The sequence below is a fragment of the Ptychodera flava genome, chromosome 17 (assembly GCF_041260155.1).
Source record: "Ptychodera flava strain L36383 chromosome 17, AS_Pfla_20210202, whole genome shotgun sequence".
NCBI lineage: Eukaryota > Metazoa > Hemichordata > Enteropneusta > Ptychoderidae > Ptychodera > Ptychodera flava.
The window spans coordinates 17,867,758-17,878,349 of NC_091944.1; the positions used below are offsets into that span (position 1 = coordinate 17,867,758).

General features: G+C 39.6%; 1 protein-coding gene across 1 annotated transcript; it reads right to left on the bottom strand.

Moving 5' to 3' along the window:
• On the bottom strand, window positions 1-3,103 carry LOC139115645 (uncharacterized). The gene is made up of 2 exons (XM_070677924.1): window positions 2,604-3,103; window positions 1-206 (listed from the first exon to the last, which is right to left on the bottom strand). The coding sequence occupies exons 1-2, from the start codon at window positions 3,039-3,041 to the stop codon at window positions 96-98; spliced, it is 549 nt and encodes a 182-aa protein (XP_070534025.1). The 5' UTR covers window positions 3,042-3,103; the 3' UTR covers window positions 1-95.
• Between the last annotated feature and the right edge of the window lie 7,489 nt (window positions 3,104-10,592).

The following is a 10,592-nucleotide window of genomic DNA, read 5'->3' on the forward strand; positions in this document are numbered from 1 at the left end:
CAGCTGCAAAGAACGACAAAGTCAGATCAGACTGTGGGCATTATTTGTCATAAGTGATAAAAAATTGATTTGCTCATGATCAGGATTCCTCCAAGTCATGTGAGTCGAAATGTACCAGATGTTGTCATCATCGACGTTGGGGGCGCCAGTCGTTCGTGCAGTTTCTCGATGATGGTGTCCAGTCGGCCTTGCTTCCCTGAACTATCCTGCTGGAACAAAACAGTAGTTTTACGGTTAAATCGGTATGCTAGCAACGTTTCAATAGCCCGCACGCTTCAACGTTGCAATTTAAATCGTTTAAATATAACCATCTTTCTTAGGATGTTGATGTAATGGTGCACATTAAAACCTATCAGTATTTTAATTTCAGCGTTCATTGAGACACTGCCTTCTCAAGGCTCCCGGTAGCATGATTTTGAAAATTTATATTTTTAGCTGCTATAGACTATAGTCTATAGAAGCTATTGGGATGGGTATCCGTCCGGCGTCAGTCTGTATGTATGTATGTATGTATGTATGTATGTATGTATGTATGTCCGTTTGTGAGGCGTCCGTCCACTCAAATATCTTGAGAACCACAGTACTTACTGATTTGATATTTGTTGTGTAGATGAAAAATATGATTTTGAGAAACTGTTTTTTTAATTTTTTGATATTGTTGAAAATAGGCAAATTAATGCCAAAAAAGGTGTTTTTGGTAAAAAATCTTCTTCTTCATAACCGCTGGTCAGACAGCTTTGTTATTTGGTATACAGGTCCCTAGGGATAACCCAACTTAGATTTGTTCAAATTTTGATGAAATATGCAAATGTGTATTTTTAAGGAATTTTTTTGTCATTTTTGGTCAAAATTTGACTTACATTGTATTGTTGTACTGTATAAACCCTATCAATTCACCCAGAAAAAAATAATTAATATGATTTTATATAATTGAATTAATTAGGAAATCATCAAAGCCAATATAATTTTAGTGTGGAATTATCAGAAAGTTCAACTTTTTTGACAGTTAATAGTGAAATGCTTACCATCTTGGAGGATTAAAACATGTAAAGGCAACTTTCCTGAATCCCAACTGTGATATATTCTGAACCACCATTTATGTTATCTAAAAGAAATTGCTCAAAATAGTTTGTCATGATAGTGTGGTCAAAATAAATAGAGATAGAGAAAGTTCTAATTTCCATTTATGGTTGACTTGGTAAGGATAAAATAAGATTACTTTTCGAGGAAAAAAATAGAGTGGTCAATTAAAAGAGTGGTCAAAGTGATAGGGTTTGTATGGTAAAGCTGGGCTGTAAGATTCCTCATGTGCTATTTATAGCAATTATGCAATCTGTGTAAACAGTGCAATGAAAGTGTAACATGATTCCTTATAATGCTTTTGATGACCTTGAACTTCTTAAGTTTCAAACATTTGTCTCTTCAGTGTGCTTTCTCTGAGTACGTACAGTCTCAACTTATTCAACAGAACTTACTTACGATGTTAATTTGAAAGTTAAAATGTGCTTGGTTAATAGGATGAAAATACTGATATTAAAAGATATTCAGCTCAAGATTCTTTATAACCTGACAGATATGCTGTTTTTTTATGACGTAAATCTTGATTTAAGCAAGTCTTGTTTACTTTAATTAGAATGTAATTAACTCTCGTTTATTAGCTACTATAGACTAATATAGTGTGATGAAATAAGCAAATCTGTATTTTTACGGAATTTTTTCCATTTTTGGTCAGGCCATCCTGAAATGAGCTATCAAAGATATCCACCTTCTTCATCAATTCATGTGTCACAAAAGGTTATTCTCTACATAACACAGCAGAGCTCTGTCAACTGTTGAGTCGCTTGTTTTTTCAAAACCGCTGGTCAGACAGCTTTAATATTTGGTTTACATGTCCCTAGGATGACCTTAGTGAGATAATTTCATACAGACAGGAAATACTTAATTTTGTATCCATGTCTATAGTAGCTTCAGGGACTTTGGCCGTATTTTTTTAAATTTTGCAGAGAGAGTGTTAAATTTGAACGAAAATGCGAAGAGCACAATTGCCTTTTCAACAAATTTCCACAGTGAAACTTTCCCTCACTCTCTTGTTAAATCACAATAAAAACGGTTCACCGTGCAAAATTTGGTCCTAGAGAAATTACTGTACCTGACATTTAAGGATATTTTAAATTAAAAATGGTCGCAATGCCTGTCTTAGACCTAACTCTTTGGGAAAAAGAAATTTTCGATTTTCGAAAAACTATGACGGTGAATTTTTTTCACACTCAATGAGCTCAAAAATGAGCTCCCGTAAGCGTTAGACCAGTATTGGAAAATTGTGAGAGTCAGAATATTTGTCACCGAGCCACATTTTACGGTAGCCTAACAAGCAAGTTAAGCAAGCAAACCATGCGCCACCCAAGTGAACGAAAATGGATAGGGTGTTGTTCCACTATTATTAGCGGAGAATCAAGTTTCGAAGTTATCAATATTTGATATTTAACATGTGCATACCGATCTTTTCGGACACATCAAGAAACTCGTGGTAAACAGCAAATTGTTGGCCCTTACAGGAAGTCAACTGTGAATTATTTATACTGACAGTCAAAGATTTTTCTTACCATATTTGTAGTATCTTCAATTCCTGTCTGAGATTCTGGATCGAGGACATTTATGACTTGTGTGATTTTTGAACTAAGTTCATCTGCATCTTCCGTTTGGCTACCTTTCAAATTTGTCGGACGTTCCGTTCGTGTGTCGTCGGATGTCATGATGTCGTGTAGTTCTACAAGAGGAAAGCCTGTAATACTGAAGTCTTCCAAGATTGTAGCGTCAGATTTACTTATCTCGGCTGTTGGTGGCGCCAGCGCAGCTTCTTGGAGTGCTGCCCAGGCATTCGGGTCCTCCTGGGACAGTTTTTTACACCATTGGCAGGCGGCCACTCTGTGTAACCTTTCGCTGTGGTTGTGTGGAAAGACCAGAGGGGAACTTCGACGAGATCTAGGGGGACTCTCTTTGGAAGTGGCACGTTTCTTCTGCCGTTCACGAAACTTTGACATCGTTCGTGAACGTCGTCCTCGTCTTGGCTTCGCTTCTTTAACACGAAGCCTTCCCCGTCGGCCTCTCCCTTTAGCGACGTTTGTCGATTCAATTATCGACGTTTGTCGATTCAAGTTTTTCGCTGTTGCTAGAACCAACATTATTCAAATTGTTGGCCTGTGTGTCCAATTCTGTAGATGTACTGGCCAAAGTTGTATTGCATTTTGACGTTTTGCCGTGATCATCGTCCAGTTTGGAGTGTTCACAGACAAGTTTCTCCCTGTCTGTGGAGTCACAGACAAGTTTCTCTTTTTTTGTGGAGTCACAGTCAAGTTTCTCCTTGTCTGTGGAGTCACAGTGAAGTTTCTCCTTGTCTATAGAGTCACATACAACAAGGAACTCCTTGTCTGTGTTGGAGTGATGGACTTCGAAGTCTGACGAATTCGATGAAGTTGGTACGCCTGCAGGGCTTCGGATGGCGTCTTTTAGGTCTGCGTGTTGTTCCCTCCAAGGGCTATGCGGTGGTGTAACAAAACAGTTTGCAGGTTTAGATTGTCGTGGAATTAGCCGATTTTGGTCGGTTGGAGGACTGCCCCGACTGCAGTAGTCGTGACAGTACAGGGCAGAGTTCGCTTTTACGGGAGTGCGCGGGTCATCTTGGCGTAATTTCTCCTGAGGGCCAACATTTGCAATGACAGAGTGTAGCGGAGGCTCAACCCAACCATGTCTGAATTCGCTGCCGTTTATATTAAAACCGTTGTCTGATTGCTTCTGTTTCAAACTGTCAGTCGTCACCCCGACAGGTATGCTTGGTCTACGGTATTCCGTCAACGACCCGGAGCTTTGCGCACACGGCTTTGGTTTTATAGGCGTATATCCGGACAAAACATTGCTGGTCGATCTTCTGTCTGCCCTGTGGCCGATCGGAGCATATGGTTGAGCGGTGTTGGCACGACAGCTTATGGGGACAACCGGCTGCGGTACCCGCAACACGGATATTCGCCTGCCATCGTTCAGCACAGTATAGCGTGATCCGTCCTGTACAATGCCTGCAGCATTGACGGCATGTCCAGGCACGGCATGTCGCGGCACACCCCTCACAACTGGAGGGTCTTTCGTGGTCGGGGGATGAGGATGCAACGCATCTTGCCGCCCGGCTACAATCTTCTTATTTTCGGCTGTACGATTAAAGTTCGTCCATTCCTCATTCGACCAAGGTCTTGTTACTTGGGAGATTGGTAAATATTTGCCTCGGTTTGAAACGTTGCTATTCCAACACACCATGCCAATTTCAGTCTTTACGACCGGTATCCACTGTATGTTTGATAACGGCCCTCTCATATCGCCGCTACGGACGGACGGTATGTTTTCGGAGAGCTTTACAGGCGGCGACGTTGATACTGTCGCTTGATCCATGCTCTAGAGGTGTATGCTGTCAACGACGTATTTGATCTTTTAATAATAAGAGAGAGAGAGAGAGAGAGAGAGAGAGAGAGAGAGAGAGAGAGAGAGAGAGAGAGAGAGAGAGTGAGAGAGAGAAAGTTATGAAAAGTGATAATGATTACAAGTTACAAAAGAAACGAAGTAATTCTGATGCTAAATTTCATACATCTGCCACCTTAATGTTTAAAATTTCCCGTAAAAAACGAAAAAGGTCGGGCCTAGCCTGGTGTTCTAGAATATTTTGCTTCCAACGCAGAACAGGCAAACATGGAACCAAGAAATTTTCCACTGTTTTAAAAGTCACTATTTTTACGAACTTTAGCCAGTCCCACTGAAAGCCTGGACAAGTATCCATACTTGCCTTAATTTGAGTGAATTCTTCTTCAACTTTTTAACTTTTACTTGACTGTGAACAGACAGCCTTTCCAGACAACTTTCAACGCGACCTTGGCCGGTTACCGTTGGCAGAACGACTATGACGCTGTGAACAATCGCACGCATCATGCTAGAACGCATGGTTGGAATAATTATTGTTGCTGTGGCAACATAGCCGCTGGCATGCCACCATATCATTATCCACGGATCTTACAAAATCTATAAAAAGCGATGGCGTTTTCGGAGAGGTTGTTGCTGATTCCGTTATCTTCAGTTCAGGGTTCGAGAGTTTGTCATTTGCAAATTTTTCCACCCCCCCCCCCCCCCGACGCAAACGCTTCCATGCTGTCGCAAGACGTCGGCTACTACGACCGTTCTCTTCGCTAATTGGTTGGTCGAGATTCCACCTCTGACGTCAATCGATTTTGGAATGATAGGGCGACAAAAAAATACAAGTACAAACTAATAATGTCGACAGCGCAAAGAGTAGGAACACCAAATTATATCCAGTTTTCTGCTTCAAGTCGAGGGCCCTTTCCTTGCATTAGATACGAAATTGCCAAATTAAAAGAATCTTGAGGTTTTATTCGTAGGCATAACGGCTATTTGTCTTGCGCAGCCTGGTCTCGCATATATGAACGCCATGCCCCTTGAGATATGAAAGCTTGAACAAATGGAAACGACACTAGAACGGTTCTAAAGAAATATCTTTTTCAAACGCAATTTAGTATGAAAGATATTTTCTCCATTTTACGTATATTATAATATTTGGAAAAACAGCCATCATTGCCTACAACAATTACGGCTGAGTCAGTGTGGAGGCTTCATCTGTAGACCTAATTGAGGTCAGTCAGTAAAATAGGCCTATCTACTGGCAGTGAGGCTTTTTACCTCCAATTCTGTGTTCTATGACCATGGCTATTGCCAATGTCTGTCAACTACAGACCCATATTCCAACAAACCACCCGGCACAATAGACGATTTTCCGCTGATTGCGAGATCTCGCGAGACTTTAATACATGCCCGTAGAAACAGGTTTCCAGCTCAGTAATACAAGTCAAACTTTGTATGGAACTAGAAAAAGTGCAGAACTGAGCAAAGGTTGCAACTTCATATATTTTATGCAGTGTTAACGTAATTAGCGACTTGTCCTGTTTTACGCAGTTTGTCCTGTGTTGCGAGAACGCGTCCACTGCGAACCACATATTCTCGTGATATCTCGGAATGTCTCGCGCGGTTCGGAACATGGTCTATTGCGCCAGATTCAACTAACGAAAAGCAGGATTTGGGGTATAGCATTCGGTGATTAGAGTGTATTTTATTTGAACATACCCGGCATTGTGTCACATGGTTATGAAAAAAACTACCTGCTTCAATGCACGAAAGATGAGTACAAACATACATTTTCTTTCAAATACTATTTTGTAATGAGTTGTGTCATTATCTAGCTATCCATCCACCCATTTATCCAACCATCCATCCATCTATCTATCTATCTATCTATCTATCTATCTATCTATCTATCTATCTATCTATCTATCTACTTATATTTTCTCTCGATCATGTGAATTTCACAAAACAAGACGTAATTCTTGGAATCTCAAATACCGACAAATCTTTCAGAGATGGAACCTCACTCGTATTGTAACAAAATGATACATTTATAACTGTAGATTTGCTAAAAGCAGTCCAAGACAGACTATACTTTTAGAAAAAAAAACTCAGGTATTTGGAAAATCATTGAATGTAATACAAACAACGCAAATACTTGTGTCTCCGTGTAAATGTTTGACAGAATCGTATTTAGGTATTCAGACCGTAAAGACATTGGAAAGTTTATATATATTTTGGAAAGTATATATATATATATATATATATATATATATATATATATATATATATATATATATATATATATACATATTTTATATATACATATTTTATATATATATATATATATATATATACATATATATAAAGTTAATATATGGAGAGAGAGAGAGAGAGAGAGAGAGAGAGAGAGAGAGCGAGAGAGAGAGCGGTTAGTTCAAAGTATACCGATGAGGATGCACGAAGGCATAGGCGCGTCTTATTTCCCGATGCGAAGAGGAGGGCGATATGTGGTGCGAATGTCCGAGTGCACCCTTTGCAGTATTTTCGTGATATTATTTTACATCTTAAACGTGCTTCACACAAGAAGTAGCCGAGCAAAATTTCATTCGAGGCTATTTGCTCAGCTAGTTTACTCTCGTCTGCGGCAGATTTTTCGTGAGGTTTTTTCCTCGCGAGCCGTTGAGCAAATTATTCATAATGTTTGATAGTTTTTGCGTCGCGAGGAAAATTCCTCACCGTGTGCACCGGAGAAAGTGATTTTCTCACGTCTTTAAAATTTTGGCTAAAACGTGCATATGTAGATCACATGAAGGTGCAAAATGACCGCCCGTAGTCTGGCACGTAGCATTGAAAACGCAGTCACTTGCAGTTCAATACATGGCAAATGCCATCAAAATACAAGACAGAAAAGATGGAGTGGCCTATCTTTTCTAACGCAGGCAGCGGCGGAATGGTGAGAATATTCACCACTTTGTTGTTCTTTACCCTGTAACTATAATATGGTATACATTCAATTCTTATTGTTACTTATTTCCATCGTCTTCTGTGGAGTGTTTTTCTGTAAGCAAGAAATGGAGTCTTGTCTACGTTTCAACGAAGTGGCATTGGTAGACAGGTTTGGCTACATGTTTTACATGATGAACATGGGCGCGTAGAATTCACGTTGGCGTACACGTTCACGTGCAAAAGTCCGTTTTGCTACGCGTTACGTCACCTGTTCCTGTGGCACGCGCAAAAAAATGACTCGACTCGAAATCCCGTAGTCTGTTTCCGCATCACAGGGATAGCTCAATGGTTATCTGGTTATCGGTTAGGAAAACTTACTACGTTATCGGTTAATTTTTACTACGTTATCGGTTAGAAAAATTTACCACGTTATAGGTTCGTTACTACATTATCGATTGATTTACTACGTTATCGGTAAATTTTTACTACGTTATCGGGTTTGATACGTTATTGTTATTTAGGGACTGGTCAGTTTCTTCAGCCTGGGGGGCCGGTGGATTCAAGGGGGGGGGGTCACCCTGTTTTTGACTTTGGTGATAGGGGGGGTCACCATGTTTTTGAAATGCCCAATGTGGGGGGGGGGGGTCAGTGTGTTTTTGAATTTTGACACAGGCTCATCATTGCCTAAAATGCTAGTGTCAGCCACAAATTCCATCATTCAGTTGTATTTTTCGGCGCGCCCTTCGGGCGCGTAACTTTAATAATCATACTAATATATATTTTTTAGCACGCCCAACTTTAACATATCAAGCATACATTCATCAGAGATATCTGTATGTCCATTTTTTTCAGCGTGCTCTTCAAGCTCATTACTTTAATATATCAGACATGTTTTGCATGCCCTTAAGCTGCCTGACCTTAATATACAAGGCATATATATATCAGAGATATCAGGATATTTTATATTTTCAGCGCGCCCTTCGGGCGCCATACTTTAATAAATCAGATATATCTTGATGTTGCTAAGTGAAAGTGTACCATTATGAAATCTGCAATTCATATGAAAAGGATAACAAATTCCTGATACTTTTCTGTTCTCTCTGTGAGAATTCAGTATGAGAAAGCAGCATGCACAAATATTTCACAATATATATTTGATACAGTGACTTATTTTAGAGATAGAAAAATGACAAGATATCTTTCTTTCTCATTGATGCAATTGTTTTCCTTTGTGTCACAGGTTTTCTGTAGAAAGATGCTTTTTATGAACAAAATAACAGTTAAAAAGGCAGTTTTTGTCATTATTAGCTGTGCTTTTATGGTTCAATGTTACAAGAAAAGGTCCTCTCAGACACTGTACACATCAGATTTGGCTAAAAAAGCTCTCTATGGCTCCTCAGGAGATTTATTGGATGGTTGGCAAGTCTTAACACCCATCAAGTTTTTGATTCACTGCTTTTTCCTCTTGATATTAATGATGACATCCATTTCTGTACAACAGTTCAGGACATCTGGTTAAGCATAGAAAGTGTGAAATACATTCACAGCTCATTCAAAATACAGCTCATTCAAAATATACTGTATTCAAACTTTAAGATTGACACTTTGAAATTCCTATCTTACAACTGACATGTCAACAATTTCATTAAAACATAGAATGACTATTTAAAATATAAATATATGTAAAATGTAAAATATAATATATATACGTATATATAATATATATATATATATATATATATATATATATATATATATATATATATATATATATATATATATATATATAATTTATGTCCACCTTTTGTTTTACCTATGTCGCGCGCCGGGGGGGGGGTCACCCTGTTTTCAAAATTTGGAATAGGGGGGGGGGGGGTCGCCACTTTTTGACGTCGGCAAAAAATAATCCACCGGCCCCCAGGCCGAAGAAACTAACCAGTCCCTTACTACGTTTAGAGGTTATTACCCATTATATTATATCATGCTACCATGCGCCATTCTCATTGGACGAGAGCTCATTCCACCGATGCTAAAATACTGTTTTAGCACTGATAGCGGTGGTAAAACGGGCCCCTAAACCAGCATTTTCGAAAATTGCCCGGTCGGTGCATTTGAACGTACCTATCTAAACCATAGACCCTCGAGAAAGACCGAAACAGTCCACTTTGTTTCAAAGACCGAAGACCGAATTTTGATACACAAATAAAGTGTGGGTCTGTAACTCACCTCTTGGTGTAAACACAGAGTAATATCATAGACAGAGTGGCAACACTTGCGTGCCTTTTGTTCCATGGTCGTCTCGGTAGACTATTGGCTTTTCCATATTAAAATGAGCTTAAAAGGTGTTAAAATTTTTGGAGGCTTGGTTTGTGGTTGATAATTACACCAGATTATGCGAAACATACGACGAGATGGCATCGTACTGCCAGTCGCGTAGCAACCAATAGTTACTTTGTGAGCTCTCAGGCCAGAAACACTGCCTCACGCCAATCAAAACATAACACGCCAGCAGTTTCATAACATGTCCTTTCTTGGCGCACGTGTAAAAGACGGTGTGACTGACCGTAAACCATTGAGTAAAACCAGACAGTATCGATAAAAGACTTTCAAATTTGGTTCAAACACACTCATTATATATTCATAAAAATATGAGAGGAAATTTTAAAACGCTAAAACCCACTTTCCTGAAGCTCAAAACACTCCCGTTTTCGCCAGCACATCAATTCCGATCGGCACCACACGACAACAACAACACAAGCTTTGTCGAACATACTTTCACTTAACAATTGGTGAAAATCCGAAAATTACCGAAGGGTGCATGGTCGGCACTCTTCGGAAAAGAGAGCCAAGAGCTTCGTGAGGCGAGGCAAACATTGATTGCTTACGTAACCGCTTCACGCCTTAAACAATAGCTGTTGCCACTCTGTCTATGATATTACTCTGTGGTGTAAATAAGTTAAGATCGATGATGAAAGACATCTCTGAAGCAGCTCGTTTTTGGTATGATGCACAAAAATATTGGGGCGACAGCGCACCGTGGCTTTGCGGGAGTCGAGACGCGATATATTCTAGTACCGCTCTTTAAAATGAAGATAGTATTCGTTCATACACAAATGAATTGACACTTCCTCACAGTAACGGTATGTCAGATATTATTTACCAAAGTTTGGGCTATAACAGATCGGGATGTCCTA